General features: G+C 36.2%; 1 protein-coding gene and 1 non-coding gene across 2 annotated transcripts; both read left to right on the forward strand.

The window, feature by feature from the left end:
- Positions 1-199: 199 nt before the first annotated feature.
- Positions 200-21,001, forward strand: LOC105158686 (histone-lysine N-methyltransferase ATX2). The gene is made up of 25 exons (XM_011075520.3): positions 200-1,048; positions 1,152-1,203; positions 1,416-1,490; positions 1,565-1,784; positions 3,067-3,190; positions 3,332-3,436; positions 4,270-4,478; positions 4,807-4,899; positions 5,011-5,108; positions 6,146-6,301; positions 8,665-8,802; positions 9,037-9,084; positions 9,927-10,044; positions 10,163-10,228; positions 10,333-10,394; positions 10,630-10,686; positions 11,331-11,399; positions 11,543-11,741; positions 13,623-13,904; positions 15,582-15,643; positions 15,724-15,801; positions 17,447-17,542; positions 18,618-18,721; positions 18,797-18,943; positions 20,654-21,001. The coding sequence occupies exons 1-24, from the start codon at positions 390-392 to the stop codon at positions 18,936-18,938; spliced, it is 3,312 nt and encodes a 1,103-aa protein (XP_011073822.1). The 5' UTR covers positions 200-389; the 3' UTR covers positions 18,939-18,943; positions 20,654-21,001.
- Positions 21,002-23,768: 2,767 nt separating this feature from the next.
- On the forward strand, positions 23,769-23,840 carry TRNAH-GUG (transfer RNA histidin (anticodon GUG)). The gene has a single exon. It is a non-coding gene; the product is annotated as a tRNA-His (tRNA).
- The last annotated feature ends 376 nt before the right edge of the window (positions 23,841-24,216 follow it).

Raw genomic sequence — 24,216 nt, forward strand, 5'->3', positions numbered from 1 at the left:
TTACATATAAACAAATTAATTATAAAAGAAAAGGAAAAGTGTTCCTGATTTGGTTTCATGCTAATATGAAGATAATTTGCCTCATATATGTGTAAGGAGAATTCTTTAGAGGTATCAAAACACCAAAACTTAATCATAAAATGTTGCTGATTCCAATATCATCTGTTGCGCGGCTGTACATATAATAATTCACACCTGTGATGGTAACACCTTGCACATATGCTATATATATGAGCAGTGCCCCATTCCATTCTTCAGGTGCCAACGGCGGGAAATCGATTATTCCCACCCTTGAAAAACCCTAATAAACAATTCTCTCATTCCCCATACAAAGAAGGAAAGTGAGAAGAAAATCATTTCACCTTTTCTTTCGCTCCCAATTCTTCGCCATGGCTGCTGCTGCAGCATTCCATTCCTCCGCTGATTTATCGCTCTCATCAGATGAAAACGACGGTGTGAAGCTGAACCCGGCGTTAGAAGAGCGTGAAGAGGATGAATTTCAGAGGGGAAATGCTCCTCTCAAGTACATACCTCTTTGCGACGTGTACTCCGCTACTTCTCCTTGTGTCACCGCCACCGGATCGAAAAAGGTCAAGGCTGCTGCCCGTAAACCACCACAAATCAATAGCCATGATCAATTGAAAAACCGCCGGATCGCCGTGACGACTCAGTTGCCTCAGGTTTACTTAAGGCGGCGGAAGAGAGAAGGGGACAAAAGCTCTTTTTTTGGGTCGTTGAGAGTGCCGGGTTCAGATGTAAAAACGGAGGAATTGGAGGTTGACGGAGGAATGGAGAGTGGAATTAAGAGGAGGCGAGTAGATAACAGTGCGGAGTTGATGAAATTGGGGGTTGAGTGTAAGGCATCAAGTAAATTAGATGATCAAAGGCAGATGAGTGATGGTTTAAAAAAAATTAATTGTAATAATATTAGGAAAAATAGGAACTTTAAAAGCATTCTTAATAATGGTGAGAGCAGAAAGCGGAAAAATGATTGCTTAGAAGATGATTCAAAAAATTCAGAAGCTTTACGATCAAAAAAATGGGTCTGGTACGTGTTGGTTTTCCCAATCTTTTAAATGGATAGATCTTTCAAATACTGTGACTAGTGATGTTCAATTTGTGTCTCAATTGGGTGTGTTCCTTGGATGCAGGCTGAGTTTCAAGGGCGTCGATCCAAAGAAATTTATTGGGCTACAATGCAAGGTAAGATCTCTAGTAATCTTAAATAGTCTGATAAGAATGTTATATTTTGATATCATTATAGTAGTATTTTGGTGCATTTATCACGTGGACATCGTTTGTTTATGTGATTGGACCTGCTAAAAGTTAAGCAATTTGTGTGAATTTCATGCAATTAAGCTCTTTATTTATTTTGATTTGTTACTATACATAAATTGAGAGCTTTGTGGGAATAGGTGTACTGGCCGCTGGATGCAACTTGGTATTGTGCTTGTATAGTTGGTCACAATTCCGAGACTGGCCGTCACCATGTAAGGTCCTTTCTTGTTTTTGATATACTAGATTTATCTGTGTTCACTTTGGTAACATATGGAGTGCAATGCAGGTGAAGTATGAGGACGAAGAGGAAGAGAATCTGATTTTATCCAATGAACGAATCAAGTTCCATATCTCCTTTGAGGAGATGCAAAGTTTGAAGTTGAAATTCCGAGAAAAAAGCTCAGAAGCTGATGGCATTGATGTGAATGAATTGATGGTTTTGGCGGCTAGTTTGGATGATTGCCAGGAGACTGAGACTGGGGATATAATCTGGGCTAAACTTACTGGTGCGTCACTGTGTGCTTTTAATTTTTCATAAGGTGAAAGGTGGATGTTTCTAGCTGAATACATACTAAGATCATATCAGATTCTGTTAGTTCATATGCTTATATGATCTAAAATCTCTTGTGCCCAAAGAAGTAAAAGATAGGACGTATCGCCCACCTCTTTCCTGCCAGCAGTTATCAATAATCTACTTTTTGTAAGTTACAGATGAATTATTGCTCGTCTGAGTATTTGCGAAGTGATTCCTCATTCAAAAGCGCAGGAAATGTCATAAAGAAATTTGATACCAGTAATCTAGTTTAGTGATGCTGCTTTATTCTGTAACTAGTTGTATAAGGAAATTCTCAACGTAGCAGGTATTAATGCAATCACTGATGGAACTTCGGAATATATTCAGTGGTATCAACTTGAAGCTTTAATCATATTCAGGCTTTTACTTAATGAAACTTACGATCTAGTTTGTTTAACTTTTTTTGAAATAAAACCGAACACTTGAAACAGATATATGTTTTGCAGTATTTCTCAATAATGACAGTGACTGACATTAAATGTATGAAGTGCGGAAGGAAGAAAGAAATGATTAGTTAGCTGAGTTTCATTTAATACTTCTTCCTCTATCTCTTTTAGCTGCATTGTTCACCGCGATGCGGGTGTCATGACCAAAATATACCTGACTATAGAAAAACCGTGACTCAGGCTGATGATTTTGTTCTCTCAATTCGTATAATCTCATGATTTGTGTAATTTGTTACCTAGTAACAACATTTAAAATGCCTAATCTTCTACTTTTACTTGCTTCTGCACTGTTGCCTTTTTCTCTCTTTTCTTTTTCATTTGGTTCTCTCGTACCCCTGTCATGCAATTTCCTTTCATACAGTGTGCATGAGGGTCAATTTACGTGCAATATTCCATGTATTTTTTGTTCTTTCTTTCAGAAATTGACATGGCGAAGTTAACTCCACAGTTTGAGCCCTGGAATTTATGTTATTTAACTTCTCTAATTTTGTATAATGATGATCATTACCATATGTGGGGATTCTTTTGCTTTGTATGCTTTCTTGTTTGTTTTGGAGGCGAGGTACTAAACCTGGAGGTTGGGGACTTTGTTCCCTCCCATGCTTTATTCTTTCTGTATCAATAAATTAGGTTGTTATTGTGCAAACCTAACACCTATGTAAGTCCTTTTATTTTATTTTTCAGTTTTTATTAGTATATGTATGTAATTACTTCTTGTTTATAAAAGTCTTTTAATTAACTACTGACATCTTGCTCTATTTCGTATAGGACATGCTGCATGGCCAGCAATTGTTTTGGATGAATCACATGTGGGTGAACGTAAAGGTCTGAACAAAGTCTCTGGAGAGAAATCAGTCCTAGTACAATTCTTCGGTACCCATGATTTTGCTAGGTAGTATTAGTTTTTAAGGACTGAAGATTTTTCTCCTATCGTAGATTGTTGCCAGATTCTGGGATATTGATCCGGCTGGGAATTGTTAATACATACTGTCATCTGGGTGGTCTTCATGTTTGCTTTCTTCTTAACATTCAGGGTGACGCGGAAGCAGGTTATCTCTTTCCTCAAGGGCCTTCTTTCGTCCTGTCACTCAAAGTGCAAGAAACCAGCTTTTGTTCGAGGATTGGAGGAAGCAAAAATGTAAGTCTTTCCATCAACTTTCTTAAAGGTCAAATCCCTGTAATTTTTAATGACCATCCATTTGAATACCATGTACACCTTTTGATTGAATAAGATTCTCCCTGCAAAATTTAGTGAACTATGCTTGAAGAAAAGTAATCTGGAATGAGAAAAAACTATAGAGTTCAGATATTGTTATATTCATCTCAACTATCTTTGTTAAGCATAGCATGAATGTTATGACTTTTGAATTTATGTTTCATGTATGCTTTTTTTTTACTTCCTGCATCTATGCTTAGAGCATATTACATGTCTGAAAGCCGAACTGCTTTTTCTTTCTGTTCTTATGACTAGAGGGTTAATTGAGTTATAGAATCAGAAGTTTATGTGCACGTAATAGTACTCCCAGCTGATCTTCCCTCTTTGAGGACTACCTGGTCCATCAGAAGGGAAATTGCATTAAATGCTGGCCCACTTCTTTGATTGAATGAACAGAAGCTTTCCTTTCTATAGCAAAAAGAAGATGTTGCTCAACTTTTTTCCTATCTAAATGGCAAATTTCCTGAAAGTTTGGTTTCCTTGTGAAGCATGGTGGAAGTCGTTTCCTATGAATATTAGTTTCAAACCTCCATCAAGTCTGTTCTGAATTTTTTACAGTGTTTGGTTTTTTTGATTGAAAGGAACGGCTTGGTTGTACTTTACTATATAATCTTCATCGTCAAACTGTTGTAAATGACTAATAAGTACTACATGTTGAGGGAAACAAAATGATCATTCTTGCATTGTAATGAATTATGTGATATTTACCTGAGTAGTTAGGCTTCGTAAATAACTCAGGTATCTGCTCTGATCAGGTATCTTAGTGAACAGAGGCTTCCAAGAAGAATGCTGCAGCTAAGAGATGGTGTTGATGCTGGTACGAATGGTACTGGAAGTGGAGAGCATGAAAATGCTGCTGATTCGGGTGATGAAGAGTGCACGAGCCATGATGAGATAAGCAAGAAACTTGAAGATCTTAAAAGCTGCCCATTAGAAGATGGAGAGTTGCAAATAATAAGCTTTGGTAAGTCTCACTATGGTAATTTTGTTATGATAACGGAAGATGGTGATATATTACTACACTTGTTGCTTTCTGTTAAGCCTTAGTTGAAGCATTCCATGGTGCTACTCCCTGAGTTCTCCTATGTAGGGATGACATGCAATGTGCTGTGGTTGGATGCTGTCGGTCTCTAGTGCTTAGTACCTTCTGTAATTTATTATTCATCTCACTGTTGTAGATGTTGATGCATCAGTTTGACTAGTGATTTTCCATGTGTGCGTTCAGATATAGAAGAACCTCTTGTAATTAATGAATCAGCTTGTTAATTTCTTGTGCATGTGATTCCATGCAGGAAAAATTGTGAAAGACACCACTAATTTCCAAAATGAGAGATTTATATGGCCCGAGGGATATACTGCGGTGAGGATGTTTCCTTCAATAACAGGTGAACATCTCTCTGAAAGGTGTTTCTTGTTAATATTTCTTTTGCTTGGGTATCTGGTGCTTTTTGTTCCTCCATCCTGTCTACCAATTGGTTTTTTGCTTTTTCCTTCAGATCCAAGTTTGCATACCTTATATAAGATGGAAGTACTGAGAGATATTGACTTGAAGACCAGACCTTTGTTTAGAGTTACAACACATGATGGAGAAGAGGTATCTCATAAGCTACCCTACAAATTTAAAAAGAATCAGTTTCTGTGCTCTGTTTCTCTGTCAATACACTTAATTCTTTTTAATCTTCCTGTAATCAGCTTTTAAACATGTTGTGCGCTTTTCTCGTTTTCCATGTATTGTCATTTTCTTCGCGTTCTTTGTTTCTATCCAAGTAATGCCTTTCCATGCCTGAGGTTTAGCTTTCGAACTTATATTTTTGTGGCCTAAGAATTCGAAACCACTGGTTCATTTTTGAATGAGTCTGGTAATACTGTTACTGAAAAGAGATTTACTGTTGGATCTTCTATCACATTTCGAGGTGTTGGTTGTTGGGTCAAGTCTGTGGAGAACTGTTGAGGTGTCCACAAGGATAGTAGAAGATAACTTAGTCATCATGCTTCGCGTCCTCTTACATTTTATTTGTCCATTAGTACTCTGCTTTCGAGAGATGTATGGCCTAATGAGGCTACTATGAACTTTCCTTCTATTTTGGTTCATGGTTTCTCTTATTCTTATCCCCACGTGGTTGGAGGTGGTTGGGGGGGGGGTAAGTGCCAGTGATCGCGCTTCAAGAAATAATAGAGTTAGTCCATCAATAGTCATCATGATAGACATATTGCTCATGCAAATTGGGATCCTCAGTTTGGTCAACTGGCTGGCAGAGCTTTTATGGGAGGTTTGTTCCCTATGGACCAGGGGTACATGGAAACTTTGTAATGCACTCTGAATAAAAGGATGGTAGGTGGCCTCAAAGAGAAGGTTTTGAGTTTTAAGAAAACTGACTCACTTTCTTTAGCAAAATTTGCATATCTTTATTTTCTTTTTCCAGGTTAGTCATTTTGATATGGTCGTGTCAACCTGTTTTTGTTTCATCCATACCATCTTCTTTTTTATCTCTTATCAAGTGTGTAATTTCATTTGTTTTAATATATCACATATTTTGTCCTGAGCCCCCTTTTTTCAGTAGTTTGCTGCTTGGATTGCAAACCTGCTTAATTCAGGTTTATCTTTTGTGTTCAATAATCTTTATTCTGCAGTTTAATGGACCGACTCCATCTGCTTGCTGGAGTAAAATATACAAAAGGATTAGGACAGTGCAAATCAGGAATCGAGACTATAAAGCTGATCAGAGTTTTGCTTCTGGTTCATATATGTTTGGTTTTGCGCACCCGAAAGTTTCTAAACTCATAAAGGTATTATGTACAACAATACCCTCTATTAGTTATTCCAAATTCATAACTATCTTCTCTGTCAGTGTATCCAACATGTTACATTGATTTATTTACTAGTTTGAGATTCCTGCATCTTTGAAATTGCCATGTGCATAGAATGAGGGACCCACCCATCCCTGACGAGTATCTGCAAAAAAAGGATTCTGAAGTTAAGGATAGTAGAATGTCTGCAAATAGCAGTTTGAACATGTTTGCATTCGTGTGTATTTCTATCATATGAGCTTTTTAAGAAAATAATTTCCATGCCATTTACCTGTTGTAGCCTCCTTTAGATACTGTTCTCGGCCATTGTTATAATAATGGCGGTGCCCCTAGTGAAAGGGCTAGAATAGAAGTGTAAGATCTCTTTTTGATTATTCTATTTGCTGTGGATCATAATGCATCTATGCTTGCTGGGACAAGTTTTTGATGCACTAGGCAATGTGATTATGTGCGCATCAATGTTTCATAATCTTGTTCTGAAGCGCCTTGCTTGTGTTTAATGACAATTTGGGTCACTACTAACTTCCATTTATATAGTTTAATAAAAATTTAGTACAGAAAGTACATAATTTAGTATTTATTAATTTTGGTATTTTTTCTTACCAGTGGAGGGTCTTGGTTGGAATTCCTACTATGTTTTTATATTTAGGATGTCCTATGTGAAAACCAGTCATGGTTTGTCACAACAATTTGCCTCAAACGCACTTATATGTGCAGTTATTCAATTTCCATATCTGATGATAAGAGAATTTAGACACAGAGATCCCCTTAGTAGTTCTAGATTTCGAAAACTCGCCTAGAAGGAAGCTCGCTGCTGCTAATTTATGAAACTCTAATTCTCTAATTAACAACACAACTAGTCTATAAAACATTGCAAAAAATTCTGGCCCATTCTGTTTGTGGAGCTTTTCTGGTCATACTTATTTCGGCCCACTTTAGTTGTTTTGAGCTTTGATTTAAATAACCCTAACTCAAGATATTCTCCTATTTAGCAAAGTAGCCATGGAGGTATAAACTCATCTTCAGTTCCTTTAATCTCTGAACACACATCACAACTACCATTGCAGCCTTGTCCTTCCTCTGTCCGCAACCACCCCTCTCATTGCCTTTCTTGTCCTCCTGCTCCTTTCCTGCTCACTGTCCCAGTTACTGTCTTTCTTCTTCCTCCCTTCTTGCTTTACAACAGTCGTTATTTTCGACATCTTCTTCATCTCTGACCTTCGTCCCTGCAAAAACATCATTTTTCCTTCAGATCTGCAGATCCACCTGTGGTGGCTGCTATGGCCAGAGAAAAGACGAGCCGGAAAAGAGGGGGAGATGGTGTGGTCCTGCGTAGGAGCAGCCGCCGCCGTCTCCATCACCATGGTTATGGGTCAGAACAGAGAGAAGTTGAAGAGGTAAGGAGACAAGAAGGTTAAAGAGGGAGGGTGAAATCTGATGAAAACTAATTAACTTAATGTTGAACGTTTTTGGACTGTTGAATTTGAATATTGTGCAATTAATTCACCATTAAGGAGTGACACGCTTGCACATATCTTATTATGTTTTGCAACAAAAATAGGAAAGCAGATTTGCAGTCCAGAAATTTTAAGTTCCAAACATAATCATTAACAGCACTAAAAGCCATTCTCTAAATCACCAAAAGCCTGTTTCGAAAGTTGTTCCAGAAAGCTAATTGAATGGGCCTTAATTATGTCTAGTAGAATGACTCAACAGCAACTATTCCGAAATGTAAAGCATTATCACTCCGACTGCTACTGAAGCTTCCTTCATTATAGATGATGAGGAAGAGCTAGGAAAGGTTTCCTGGTCATTATGTGTATGCTATAAAATCTCGTTCTGTCAGTAATGGAGGCTGCTGGTCTTGTGAGTGAGCTGGATTATGCAACATTTGGAATTATTACTCAACCAATAACAATATCTCAGTTGTAATGCTTATGGTTATGATTGAGTATACTGCTTCAGCCTTGATATTGACAACTGTGGTACTATCCATTGGCCTGCGTTAAACATGATGTGTTCAATCTGTTTGTGTATGGATGTAAGTATCTATCCTCTCTGGTTTATCTGGCTATTATTCATTAATGTCGTCTACTATCTTTTCCAAAAACTAAAAGCTTTATAATAATCCTGAATTTATGTCATGATCAGGGCTGCATAGTGTTTTAAGTCAGTGCATTTTTATATCTTCATTTATATTTACATTAAGTTAACATGTGTGATTTGGTTTTGATTTTCAACCTCATAGCTGTGTGTTCGTATTGCCTGATTTTTGTCATGGCATGCACCTTTCCCCTTTGATGCCTTTCTTAGCCTACAAATTGATGTCTTAATATTCACAGGAGATGTCAAATTCCCAGCCATCTTCAAAATCTTCCCAGGTGGCATCTAGGAAAACCAAAGGGGTTCCTATTGGTTACAGGCCTGTCCATGTGGAATGGAGGGACCTTGATAAGTGCAATGTGTGCCATATGGATGAGGTAGGGTTTTCTTTTGCTAAGGATTAGCAGTTTCGAGTTGATTCAGGCTTGAACTTGCTCTTTTATTTCATTTTATATTTTCTTCTGCTCTAGTTGAGCCTATATAGCAGGAATTGCCTTCAGACAGTATGGTTTCTTCTTTTTGTCTAATGCTGATTTCTTTATTATCTTCTTGATTGCCCTGGAAAAAGTAAATTGCACACTGAATCTGCTGTTGTCAAATGTTTGCTTCAGGAGTACGAGAATAATTTATTTCTTCAGTGTGACAAATGCAGGATGATGGTAAGTCCATTTCCTTTACCCTTTAGCTGGTTTCTCCAACGCTATGTATTTGTGTGAGTTGGTCCTCTGCTGGCAATGAATAATTGCTAGAGTGCCTTTTCCATTACATATTAATTTTTCTTGCAATTATTAATTCATGCCAGTAAAGAAAGCTTCCTGATTTGATTAGTTTCTTATAGCTGTCTGGGGTTCAATTTTCCTCAACTTCAAATAATTGAATGACTTGCCACCTGTGCCCTGTGGCCAGACCTCATGTTGCTTGGTTCCGACCAGGGGGTGTGCTATATAAAAGGTTCCATCGTTTTATTGTGGTTGTGTAGCATATCTTTATCTCTATTGATTCTAAAGTCTTGCAGTAGCTTAAACTTTTGGCATGTCTTGTTAAGAGTTATGAATTCTTTTTTCCCCCCTGTTCTGTTCCCCCCTACATTGCAGTTATAGAAGCTTGATAATGTTAATTATCTATGCCCAGCAATAAGAATTGCTAGCTACAAAGTTTAGCATCTCACGTATTTACTTATACTGGCAAAGTGTTGCGCAGTTGATATTCCTGCAAACTGCACTGCTTGGGATTCCCTTTAATATGACTTGATGTTTTTTTGGCAAGGTAATATGAGTTATTGTCGGCTCCTGTGGTCATAGGAGCCTCTTTAAGACTCCTATCTTTTCAAAGAGCAACTATCTTACCAATTCTTTTGTCTCGCTTGCTTTTATGTATTATATTCTTTTTGCAAGTAAGATGACTTCTACTTATCAGTTTTTGTTCTCCTTTTTTTTGGGTGACTTTTCATTAATTACTCTTCTCTGTTCTACTTGTTTTGTAATCTGCGATACTGGTTCAGGTGCATGCTAGATGCTATGGAGAACTTGAGCCTACTGGTGGTGTTCTTTGGCTATGCAACTTATGTCGTCCGGGAGCTCCTGAATCTCCTCCTCCATGCTGCCTGTGTCCTGTAGTAGGTATTTAAAAATCTCTACTTGTTTCTTCATTCAACCTCTTTTAAACATTGATTGGCGGCACTTGCTGTTTGGAATGGACAAAAAATCTAATGCAATCTTGTCAACGGATATGGTTTAGGAGGTGCGATGAAGCCTACCACAGATGGACGTTGGGCTCATCTTGCTTGTGCCATATGGATACCAGGTTTCTTCTTTGTGATTCACTAACACACGCATGGACAGACATTTTTTTTTTTTGCTTGTTGGGTTATAGTACTTGTAATTATTTAAACCATCTATTTCATGTAGAAACCTGTTTATCTGATATAAAGAAAATGGAGCCCATTGATGGACTTTGTAGAATCAATAAGGTATCTTCTCTCTTCCCTATGTCAATCTTTGATGTATTCTCTTTAGTTCTCATTGATTACCTTTGAATACAACACTTTTAGTGTTTGCCCTAAAATCTCTCGAAACAAATTTCCCTCAAGGAGAGGAATATCATCTTGTGTTGTATTATTAAACAATTTAGTTAAGGTACTTGCTTCATGCTTGCATGTAGCATAATCTTTTCAATCATCTCTTATTTTCTCTTACTCTATGAAGGACCGGTGGAAGCTGTTATGTAGTATCTGTGGTGTTTCTCATGGAGCGTGTATTCAGGTAGATTTATCCCTTTTCTTTGTTTTAGCCGTGCTGAGTCCTGGACAACTTATTTATTGTTCTTTTTCTTTCTATTCTCTCTCTTTTTTCTTGTTGGTGGAGGGTTGAAATAACAATTATCAATGATTATGTAGCGCCTACTAAATAATCTGTTCTTTCATATGTTTGTCATGGTTGTGGTGGCAAAGCACAAGTGTCTGAATACTTAATAGTCTTTGAAGGAAGATTCAACTTGAATATTTGTTCGATCAAGAGCAGTATGATTTGATTTATGCTGTGTCAAACATTTTCTTACTGAAGTTATGTTTAATAATGTTTGGCAAGGTAACTGTGTGGCAAATTTGACTTATTTGTATCACATGTCTAGTAATGTCTTGCAGCATGTGAAATGTTCGTCTGCCTTGTCAGCCAATCTATTATGCTGATTTTACGGTTTCTTTTGATTCTTATCAGATGGAAAGCCTATTTCTTTTTCCTTGTGCTGTTTTAATTTTAGTTGATAGTTACTGGTTTGGTCCTTGAAATTAGAACTCTGTAGTCTTTTTGTATTGCTACATATCATCTTGTTGTTTCTTTCTTGGAGCTTCTATCGTCATTTTCCGGTTTCTGTTCTGACCATATTATTATTTGTAATAATTTTCCAGTGCTCAAACAACAATTGCCGTGTGGCATATCATCCTCTCTGTGCACGTGCTGCTGGCTTTTGCCTTGAGGTATCCGATGTCTATTGCATCTAAGTTATTTGCTGGCTTGGATGGCTTGTCTCAGCATATTAGAAGAATTTACTTTTTGAGTACTGTTAGCAAACTATCTCTTTGTAACTTCTTTCTCTGTTACTCGTATATCTTGTTTCTAGCCTGAGGATATGGACGGACTGCATTTGGTACCTTTCGATGAGGATGAGGAGGATCAGTGCATTCAACTACTTTCTTTCTGCAGGAAACACAGGCCCACATCTAATGAGCGTTTGCCTTATGATGAGCAAGTTGGACAAAAAGCTATTGAACTTGCAGACTATATTCCACCGACAAATCCTTCTGGTTGTGCTCGTGCTGGTATGTACTGATTTCTTCCAGTCTTCATAATTTTCAAAATTTTAGTGCTAACATAAAATGATTGGCAATCGTTGAGATACATGCCCTAATTTGACATAAGATCCTTGCATCTGCTAAATTCTTTGATTTATGCATTTTCGAGCCTTGTTTCCCGTTGTACTGCTTCTAGGCTAACGCAGTGATTCTGTGCTGCCTGCGATATACTCTCTGGTTGGGATTGAATCTTTGCCAGGTCAAGGTGCAATGGCTTGACTTACTAGAATTTCTGGAATGAGCCGCAGCTGGGGGAGGTGATAAAGGAGCAATGACAATATGTTATAAGTGGTTTTCCGAACTAGTACCAATTATTCCTCTGGCCCAACTTGAATGTCTGTATTTGCATTGAGACATAGTTGTAGGTTAGAGTTGAAGTCTTACTTTTTAACCTCAAAAGAATGGATGGAGTTAGTTTGCCACATCATTACATTTAAGTGAAAGAAATTTTTGGGAGGAAAATTGCCATTGCAGGATGTGGAGCACTATTGAATGGAACTAGAAAGGAAATTGGTGAGCATATAATTTTGGTAGGAAGAATTATACTTTAACAAAACCTGGATAGAAACTCTACTGTTCCTTGGTCGCTCAATAAGAGCCCCAGTATTCGCAGCCTGCAATTAGAGGATACTTTATTATGCTTAAACTAAGAATGTAAACTACGCTTCGATGTGAGGTGTCGATGATGCCTGGCTAAATCGGTCTATTTTCCAAAAGACTTTGGCACAAAAAGAGCTCTTGATTAGGCTTTTGTGCCAAGCCAATTCCGTACTGCTATTTGCAATAATTCTTTTGGTAACGACCACAGTGCAGATGGATGATTGACTTGAGGTTTTCGGTTTCTAGAGCACCTCTCACTTTATGTTGTGTTATTAAACATGCTAACTTTCATCTCTGTAACATGACAAATTGAGTGAGCGAGCATGTTCGGGAATAGCCGGGAGGGTCCCGTGATCAATATATGTGATATCAGCTCCTATCTCTGTATGTGTTCCAAGACGAGGTGGAAGCAATGGTGATGTATTAGGTTATGGGAGTAAGTGGGACGCGACAAACGCCCTGCTAATATGGGCGCTTGTCTACTTTAGAAAAATAGATTATGGATTTGTATCTCTTACATAAGTTGAATTCAAAACGTGAATGTGAAAATGCCCCTGCCAGCTGATTTCTCTTTCATAAATTGAGTTGTATTTCGATGTGTTCAATGACAATGTTCGTTATAGATATTTAGTTATTGCAGAGAAATGTCAGGTCTCTCACATGATTGGATTGATTAGATGTTATGTAGGCATAAATTTTCCAATGCTTTCTTGTTGGACATCTGTATGATTTTTATGCATATATTTGGATAGGCCAATGCCTAAAAGGGGTTATCTTGTTTCCTCTAAGAGCATTCTCGTCATATAGCCTTTCCATGCATGATTTTTAGATCAATCAACCAACCCCAAGCTTAGACCTCATTGTGTATTCTGATTTAGTTTCAGCGATTTTATGAAACTGTAGTAGATGGGATTTTCTCTGATTTGATTTTTCTGTTCATCTGATAAGAGGATCAATATGATCTTATGGAATGTAACAGCTAATAGCCTTCCATTAACTTATGTTTCATAATCAGGGAGAGAAATGTACTCTGTTTATTTATTGATAAAATAGGTGCTTTTCTCTGTAAATTTCCCCTGTTTAAGTGAGCATTTTGCGGTAACCTATTCTGCATCTTGCTGCTTTTTCTGGAATTGAATTAATTTGGAACATTGTTACGTAATGAGTTTTTGGATTCTCCAGATTTTTGTTAAGAGAAATGCTATTTAGAGATATCTGATTTCTCTGTTTTCCTTTATGTGTAACTAGAGCCCTATAATTTTCTCATGAGGCGAGGGAGAAATGAACCTGAAAATCCTGCTGCTGCATCAAAGCGCTCGTATGTGGAGAACCAGCCATACTTGCTTGGTGGATGCAGGCCCCATATGCCCTTGTGGAACAAAATGTCTTCCAATGAACCTGGTGGTTCTAGATATTCCGTTGATCTTACGAAGCTGCAGGCCTCTCGACTTGATCCATCTGGCAAGATTCTTTCAGTGGCTGATAAGTACAATTACATGAGGAATACCTTTAGAAAGAGACTGGCATTTGGTAAACTTTCTGCAGATATCATTTGTTCTCCTTATACAGATATTCCTGCTACTTGGTGTGTGTTCTGTAATTCTTCTGTTTTTCAATCCCATTTTAAACTTCAGTAGGCTCTTTTGTTGCTTGCTCTAATTCTGAAACATGTGAATATGTGGCTGTTACTGACAGTACTTGTACTCTTCACCACGGTACAGATTCCTGTAAAATTAAATGCATAGGTTGGTTTTGCTTTTTAGATTTGTTGACATCAACTCTCTCCCACTGGCCTCATTTCTGATACCAGTTAAGGTTTCTTTCCCCAACATTTTGCTTGCAATGTCTCGGTTGACCAATGATGTGCACCCTACTTTATTAGCTTATCAGACTTTATATTCTTCTGTTTATCTTCTACTGTTTTAATTGCCACATTCGCATGACTGTTAGCCAATGTACCATGAAACTGCAGCCTTATGGTAAGACACTGTTCTTGTTGTGCCTAATAGCCAAAGTTCTTGTGATTCCTCGTTAACTAGTCGTCATGTTTTACTAGTTAGAATTGCTTCATTTCAGGGATCAAGTAGGTACACTCTATACTCGTAGCTTGGTAGCCGTCTCTCCTTCCTGTAGTTTTGGCTGTTTATTTTCTCACCATAACCATCCTGTAACAATATTTTCCTTCACCCTCAAACTGAGGTTAAATCATACATCATGCATCAAATTGATCTGTGGTATCATATGCCTTATCTCTCTATCGGAATCTTTGTTTTCATTCATGAGTATTTCTTAGCCAGGGACTACCGTTGAATTTCTTTTGTACTATTTTTGTTGGTTTATCATGTCAAGAGTAGCAAGTCAGGATAATTGTCATTCTTTCCTAATGATCTGATATTTTGAGCTGACCATGGAAAGTTAAAGTTGCATATGATGTGTTATCAGATGTATTCATGACAACTGCATTTTAGTGGAAATTTGTTATCCAGAATAATGGTGAGTCTAGAAGCTATGTAGGATCTTGCTGTTCCCTTCAGAAGCAGCAAACCTTATGGTTTCAAGTCTTGGGTTTATGTAGTAGTGCCTTTTGACAGATGGTAGTCTTGTATCATATATGGTTTCTGATTGACTGGCTATATCTTAATCCCTCGTTTGAAGAAGAAAAAGAAAACATGTCCTCATTGATTGTTATAGTATAAAGTAATTTCATTCTGTTTCTGCCTGTTGCCTTATGCGTCTCGCTTATCTTTTTACCTATCTTTTCTACGTGAGCCCACCTCATTTCCAGTTTTTGTTGGTGTTTCCATGTGTACCCCTGGCTTTGTTGTTTTCTTTACAGCATAATACTTCAGTATATTAGCCTAATTGTTGTGTTAAGGTTTTTATCTCCTGGACCTCAATCTGATAAGCTTGCAGTTGATGGATGTATGGATTTTAGACCATTGTCAGTTGACCACATATGACGAGTCATTGAATAAATAATGTGAATGTATATGATGATTATATACATAAACACCCGTTGCCTGCACCATCAAAAATAGAGAGGGAGGCATTGAACTGTGAAGGAAAGATAGAGAGATATTCAAGACCTAAAGTGTGGATTTATACCTTGTTTTAAGTGGTGCAAAAAAAATTGTTTATCTATTTCGTTCGATCATCAGGCAGAAGTATTTAATTTGATATGCACCTTTGTGGATGTTGTGGTTACAGGAAAGTCTCGTATACACGGTTTCGGTGTCTTCACTAAACTTCCACATAGAGCAGGAGATATGGTAAATTGCTTTGACCTACATTTCTTTTTCTAAATTAATTTGAGATTTAACATGTTATATCTCAATTGATTGCACTATAGGTGATCGAATATACAGGGGAACTTATTCGGGCTCCAGTGGCTGACAGAAGAGAACATTTGATATACAATTCATTAGTGGTGAGTTCCTACATTTGTTTGGATGAATGTGTTATAGTGTGGTATGGGTGGAACTTCTGTAGTCGGGAGAGTTTGATGCGTGTCCGGTAGATTACTAATGGAAAATGGTTAAGGAACGTAACCATAACTGCAACATATTATGGAATACAGTTATGGATGCCCGGCAGTTTTCCATTTAAAAAGGATAATTGGAGTTACATTTTGCTTAAAATGAATTGGAAAAAGAAAATTGGCATCTTGTCATAAGAGTTAACATTTCCATCGGAGCTTGGTGAGCACTAGTAGCCATTCAATTGAAAACAACTGTAGACTCATAACCAACCTTGTTATGGAAGTAGGATAACAGCCTCAAGCTGATGGTTGCCATGCTTATATACTTAACCTAACTGTACTTAGTCATCCTTTCTAGAGTATTATCTGCTCAAGACACGTTTATACCGTTTGCTAGTCAGCTGCTTCATCACATTTTCATTTTAGTAGTGAATTTTAGTGGCTAGCACTTTTGCTAATCAGAACTGATTCACGTCTTATCTCATATCGGATTTGTCCAACTTATGGAGATCTATACATGCTCTGCTTTTCTATATTAGCTTGATCTTGGTGATTTGACTCGTGTTTACCAATGTACTGTTTTAAGAAGCAGTAGCCTGGCCCTTTGCCAAAGTAGTAAAAACTCTTCTCTTTGATCGTATGAGTAAAGTAAACAGATCTTTTTACCTCTGTTGAGTTAATACCGAATTGAGGTAGATCATACTTCTTGTTGCAAGTGGTATGTGCGTAAATAGATACAAATAGTTGCAGCAGTCACAGCATAGACTACTTACTGCTGGCCTACTAATAGAAAGACAATAATTATGAGAAAAGTCTCTTAGAGACTTAAATACCTATCCTTCCTTTGAACACATCTCTTTCATGACTGTTTCAGGTTCCATGGTTTTAGGACTATTCAATCTTTTCAATTTCAATATCTGTTTGCATGTTGTCCAAGTTTTCACTATATAGTCATATCTTAAATAGAGTCATAACATTCCTCCAACACTTTATTAGTTATCAAATCAAACCTTTGGGACAACCTTCTCGCAGCCATTGCCTGGTTATAACACTATTGGGCATGAATATTTTGTAATAAACTTATCACATATCTTATCCACCATTCTGATTTTGATGGATCGTGTCCTCGGTAGATGTTCTTCAGTTTTCATCGAGTCACTTAATGTCCTCTGAATATACACTGTTACGTGTCCAATACATTCTAACTATTCCAGATGCATTGTTTATTGAAAATTTGCATGGTTGATCAATGCATGGCTCATGTCTTTGTCAGATATGCAGTCTGGTTATTGGTGCTTCTGTGTCTGAATTTTTATGCTGATACATCTATACGCTCGATATGTTCTGCTAAGCTAAATTTTTTGAGAGAGTCTAGCTATTTTATGTCTACCCATATAATTTCCAAATGTAAGGACAAATGGGCATTATACCCAATTACAGAACATCTTTTTGATGCTTTTGGCATTTGACAGCCTTTTGAACGTTGATAACTTGTTACATTCATTGGTGTCAAGTAGCTCATGTCATTGAAGATTGCTCATACTGTGGCTGCCGAGACTTGCTTTAGATTTCTCCTAACATTTTTTTTGTGCAGGGTGCTGGAACTTATATGTTCCGAATTGATGATGAACGTGTGATAGACGCCACCAGGGCAGGAAGCATAGCGCATTTGATTAACCACTCATGTGAAGTATGTATCAAATATAGCAGTTTCACTATTACATTTTATTTCTTTGTGCAATACTCTTTTTTCCATTAGGGAGAAAAACATTTCTGTTTATGCTCCAAACAGTAAGTTCACCTTTTGATGATGCATAACTAAGATATCTTTTATTATTGGTTTGACTAAAGACATCCTAGGCCCTAGGTATATAGATTTTAGGCCTCTCGTCCAATTAAGAGGATACGTTTGCCTGTATTTTTCTATTGAAGGGGTGTATTCTGCTATATTGTTGGTTTATTCATCTGTCTTTCTAGTTTGTGGTTCCAAGTTTTTCTGCCTTGAGGATGATCTTTATTTGTTGTTGATATGTAGTGTGTTTTAGTTGCTGCGTTTGTGATGAGGAGGAGATATGATGTCTTTTGAATTACCCACAGTATGCGTTACTGTACGGTGAATGACATCTGCGCTTAAATCCCTAGAATTGGTTGAGTGTTTGGATATTTTTAGCTTAATGCTAACACTTCTTAATGTAGCAAAATTATTGGTGCTTTCTGGAACAAAAAAATCTGACTTTTCCAATGTTAACCAAATACATTCATGCATTTCCTATCGAACTGCAACTTCTTTTTGTCTTTTGGAATCTCAAAGTAGCTTCAAATTGTGTTTCATAAAATATGATATATTCTAGACATTCTTTACTGACTAATAATTATATATAAGGTTTTTGACTTATCCACGTCCAAGTTATTGAATGCTCCGGATAAAGATTTGAGCAGTGGAAGATATTCTCGAAGTGTGATATTTGGAATATATCATGGTTCCAGTTTATTCTAGAGTGTCGATGAAGTTGTTTTCTTATATTTCCCTCTTATTGTAAATCTGCATCAACTTAGTGCAACATTTCCAGGTTACCTCTTGCTTGAGCTATAACCTTGTGTGCGTGTGTGTTTGATTATCTATTTTATTTCAAATTTTCCAAGGTACTTTGTTAAGGCACCAAAGCGTGCTCTTATGTCTCTGCTATCTTTGTGAAAGCATTCTTCCCCTAGCACGAGGTTATAATTTCACCATCAGAAGTTTTAAATGTTTTTTTCTGTTTCAGCCAAATTGCTATTCTAGAGTGATTAGTGTCAATGGTGATGATCACATCATCATATTTGCGAAACGAGACATTGAGCAGTGGGAAGAACTGACTTATGATTACAGGTGTTCCATCTCTTCACTCAACTGTGTTTGTTTTTGTGTCCACAAGCTTACTTGTTTTGTTCTTTGGCTTTGTAGGTTTTTCTCAAAGGACGAAAGGCTAGTCTGCTACTGTGGATTCTCACGATGTCGCGGCGTGGTAAATGATATCGATGCTGAAGAGCGTGTAGCAAAGCTACTTGTACCCCGCAGCGAATTGAAAGACTGGCAAGGGGAATAGGAGAGGTCAGTTGGTCCATTTTCTGTTAATCTGTTTGCAATTGCAATTTGTTGACATTAAATTGAGATATAAAGATGGAGGATATTTGTCGTGTTACCATTTTGATTAAGTTTGTTTTCTGTATTGTAATAATACACGATTATGAAGTTTATGCAATTGCCAAGGCCTATGTCACTTTACCTTTTCTTTTATGTTTGAGGCTATATTTTATTCTGTGGGACATTGAGAGTGGTGGTCATGAAGCAAGGTATTTTCAGGGTTTATGATGTAAAGAGCCGGACTGATAGTTATGGGGTTCTATGGTGAACTAAAGAGTTTCACGTTTTATGTACTTCTTTTTCTTGTATGATGAGATACATAGTTTGTGCAATTTTGGTTTTTAGTTGAATTCCTTGGGGGTTCTAATTGTAGGAGTTAGTGGTATATCTCAAGTATTATGAAATTATGAATAAGGTAGGTAGGGAAAAAGAACTAGAGAAGATAAGTTAGCTATAGGCGAAAAGATACATGAAAACTTCAGAGCTGCTAGTTAAGGAACACAATATTTGATGTAGGTTTCTGTAAGTGTGCAAGCATGAAGAAGCAAGTTATCATACTTACAATAACCATCTAATTAGTCTTTTAATGAGTTGCCTGGTCAAGTATCATGTGGCATTTGCAGGTTAACAAAAGAAGTGAGCTGTATTTATTAAGCATTGCGTGGTTGGCATAACCATTATACCTCTCTTTTCTTGTTTTGTTTGTTTTGGCACATTCTTAGGTCGTGAGTTGGGATCATGGCTGGTAACTGCTGCACTAGGTCTCTTGTAGCGTTGTACTTGTTATCCATAATCTAGGATTTTTGATATGGTTGTAAGACATTACCTGTGCTGAAGTTTGCTTGTTTAAATATAAGTGTTGTTTTTCCATGCTTAATAAGAATAACCACATGAACTTCCATGCTTAATAAGAATAACCACATGAACGAATATATTTTACTTGTTCAATTCAAGTATATATCATTTCACTGAGTCATCTTGTTCCACATCTTCAGTATGAATACTAAAACAGAAGGTGACTAACAGTTGTACTAATTCTAAAGCCAAGGCTGAATAAAATGGTCACTTCTTTGTCTCCAGGTGTTGCTAGTTAGTGCCTGTCTCTTGTTTATTCAGTAACTTCCTCTAAGTTTATTGATGTACTCAATTTGAGAATTTTAGATTGTTGCTTCCCACTATCACTGATTTTCTCGTCAATACTCAATCTTTTTGTTTCTATCACATCATCCATTGATCTGATTCCATGGCACCCGGAACGTCCCCGTTTGCTACCAGTTTATAACCATAGTTAAGATGCAATGTGCTTTTGTTACTGATCGCCAATCTATTATAGCCCAAGGCCAATGACTTGGTTCTTCTATTAATATAATAAAAAATGGGAAGTGTTCAATTGGAACATGAAAATGTGAATAAATTGGTCCTAGTTACTTTTCGGGGCAGAGTGGAAGAAGGGAGGGGATTATTGAGCGCGGAAAAGGATTCAATGAATTCAAAAGAATCGATTGATTAATCACTTTGAATGATGGTTTTTGCTCCTTTGACAACTTGTCTATCTGTGCTTTTTAAGTCAGTATGTCTTCCTTCAGATATGTTGCCTCCCTGCCTTTTTGTTGGTTCTAATAGTTGCACGACCTCTCCCAATATTTTGGTACTGACGACTCTTTGCACATTATGCAGATTGCTCTGTTGATGGCATCATGGACTTGAAGATCCATTCCAAAGATAGATGTCCTCAACAGCAGCTGAATGTGTCTCGAGGCTGTGCGCGCTGGTGACTCGTTTGGCAATTAATCGGAAGGCAAAAGGAGTTGCACTCTATTTTCTTTTGCCCGACTGCTCTACATATTTTAGAATTGTGATATTAAGGACCAATAAGGTTTTACTATTTCTATTGAATTGTGTTGTGTAAAAAGTAGTTGAGGATAGGTTGAGTTTGTGTTGTTTAAGAGTTAGCGGGAATGATGAACGATTTGTAATTAATTTCGTTTTTATACATATGAAAAAATAAACCACAGTTAGGTAAAATCTTGCTTGTCCAACTGTTTTGATCTTTGATAGTATGTGAGGTGAAAATGGTTAGTCTTTGTAGGTTCTGCCTTAGTTATTCTATGATGATGATAAAAGGTAGGGTGCCGGTTCTGAGTTTTGACAAATTAGAATTGCTCGTCTCTCTCTCTCTCTCTCTCTCTGACCTTTATTCATTTTGATTTTTCTCTTTCCTTTTCTTTTTTCACTCTTATTCCATGATTTTTTTCTATTTCTTGTAATATTTTTTTATTTTTCCAATTAACATGTATATATATTTAACAAATAATTTATCTTTAAAATTTAAAATTAAATGATTGTTCTACCCTTATATTATACCTTTATGTATGTGTGTTGGTCTGTCATTTTTCTTTTCTTTTTTCACCTTTTGTTTTACATATTAACTTCCACATTTGTCCCATTATTTGTAAAAATATATTTATGATATTCATGGCAGCACCCAATATTGCTAATTGGTTTTCAGTAAAATACTTTTTTGTATCCTGCATTCCTGTTTTCATAATATGAATTACTACAGAGTAAATCACTAAATAGAATTTCATGACAACAATAACTGCCCACATTCATATTTTCACATTTCTGTTTTTGACATCAATATTCAATCAAAATTATTGTCTTGTGTCTTGCCTTCTTTTTGATAGTATATTTGTATATAGTCATTGTCTTGACATAATTAATATGGCAAATTATATTCTTATTTGTCTATTATACATTAATCCTTTTCCATGGATGTTATGAAATATGAATATATATTTTTGTCAATAATTATTCTCAACCCTACTAATCCAAAACGATTTGTTGATATGTACTTGATTTAGAAATTGGTTCAGTTGTGGTTAAAGTATCCAAGGCGTATCATTTGATAAATGTAAATCAGAAACACTTGTACAGAAAACATGAGTCGTTTATCCTATTACAACAAGTTATCCATGTTCAATATTCTAGTTTAAAAAGAAATAAAGTTGATTGCATGATTGTGTGCACAATAAAAGTTAGACAAAAATGTGCTTATTTAATTCTTTATATATTAATTATGTTTATATTATTTTACTTATTAACAATAAAAAGTAAATAAGAAGCATCATTTATAATTTTTAACTCTTTGTTATGTAAGATGATTGGAAACAGTAAGGAGGGTTCCATTATATGAAACAAATAGGCACTTCAAAGTCTATCAAATGGATTTTAGAGTGCATTCTTCAAAGGACTACTGTAAGAAGAAAGTGATGTAGAAAAAGCCCTTGAATTTGTCAGCTCAACGCTACAAAAAATACAATATTTAATCATAGATATTTGTCATAGTTAAGGACAAAATAATCATGGCAAATAGTTATTAATCACGGTCATACAACGGTTGTCGGCCGTGATATCTGTGAGAGTGCCTAAAACATTTGTCGTGTGGCAAATATTTTTGTCATGGCTTATAACTTTTTTTTTATGAAAAATTTATATTTCAGCGTCGGTTTTATTTAACTGTGATCAATAAAAATTATTTACCATAGTTTTTAGTTCATAACTAATAAAACTATAGCCATTAAATTAACGATTAATTTTGAACTAGCCCCTAAGATGCACAGTGCATTAGAATTTAAGATTTTAAAAATAAATAAAAGATATAATCGTAAACCAGCCTTGTTGTGGATGTCATGCACATTAAAAGATTTTTAGTTTAGAGGTCATAGCTTTCATGCACTCAGAGTTTCAGACTAGTCTGTATTCTCTTCAAACATCATTTTGGCAAAATTGAAACTTTATTTATATACTATTATAGGAACGTTTCAAGGACTTCTAGTGTGTATCAACTCTTGATGTTGGAAGGATTATACCAAATATAATCTAATGGAGATTAGCATCTCATATTGATTGTTAATGAGAAGTTTGAATGGCTTATAAACGTAAGGCTTTCTCTCTTCAATTCGGCGCTTTCTTAAAACAAAATCGTGGGGATGAGATCATGTATCCCTCCTAAATCCCTTATCTGGGGGCTGATAATGTAGGTAAGCTTCTCATGTTGGTTGTAGGCAATGAACTTGAGTAGCTTATAAGCCCCAAGGCTTCTCTCTCTGTGAGGTGTCTTTTTCAGAACAAAATCGTAAGACTCATATGAAGAGCCACGCGTAATGGAGGCATAAATTGAATCGCAAGTCGCATCACTAGTATAAGTAAATCGTCCTTTCTTGACATTTGGTATAATTACATATAGATACTCTGTAGTTTAAAAAATTAGATCTAGCATCATCGACATTTATTTTCGTTCAATAAATCTATCCATCTGTTAGTCAAAATCCATATAATTTGCTAATATTAGCAAAACAAAATTGAATGAAAATCTATATTTACCCCGATTGACTTATTGTCTCCTCACATACATTACCTAATGTGCATATGAAGATGTTGTAAAGATAATTTGATCAGAAAAAATTTATTTATTTGCAATAGGTTATTAATAAGTCAATTAAAGGTAAACATGAACTTTTATTTAATTTTTTTGCTAATATAAATTTTATGAACTTTAACTAACAAAATTATTTATTTGTTGAACGAAAATAATATTAAAATTATTAAATATAATTTTTTGAACAACAAAATTTACATACAATTATACTAAAGTTCGTGAAGGGCAGTTTAATTATTCCTATAAGTTTTTGGGGGAAGACATGGGAAGAGTGGAAGAGGAAAAAGGGAATGTAGGGTGCGTGAATTTCCTCCACTATACAAATCTAAATTAAACAGCCTTTTTACAAGAGTGGCTGTAGTTTAGTGGTGAGAATTCCACGTTGTGGCCGTGGAGACCTGGGCTCGAATCCCAGCAGCCACACAGTTTTATAATATTATATTTTTCGCCATCAATAAATTGATTGAGCTAACATAACATTCTTGAGGAAAATGGTCTATGTTCAAACCCCTTTCTATGATAATAATAATAATTCTACTATTTAATTCATAGATCAATTTGACTTGTAAACTACGCAATTAAATTGACAAACTAATTAGTAAAATTAATTATATTCAATTAATCATTCTAAAATTAAATTTTTTTGATTCAAAAGTATCCACACCTCACAATAATTTTCTATCAATGACTTGGGAGTAGGGATGCATTCTCGTAGACCTTTCTATTACGATTTATCATGAAGATATAACCCCACCATTATCCAACATGAAATTAGATAATTTCGATCAATAACCTATAT

This window comes from Sesamum indicum, linkage group LG3, assembly GCF_026168435.1.
Source record: "Sesamum indicum cultivar Baizhima isolate 11 linkage group LG3, ASM2616843v1, whole genome shotgun sequence".
NCBI classification, from domain to species: domain Eukaryota; kingdom Viridiplantae; phylum Streptophyta; class Magnoliopsida; order Lamiales; family Pedaliaceae; genus Sesamum; species Sesamum indicum.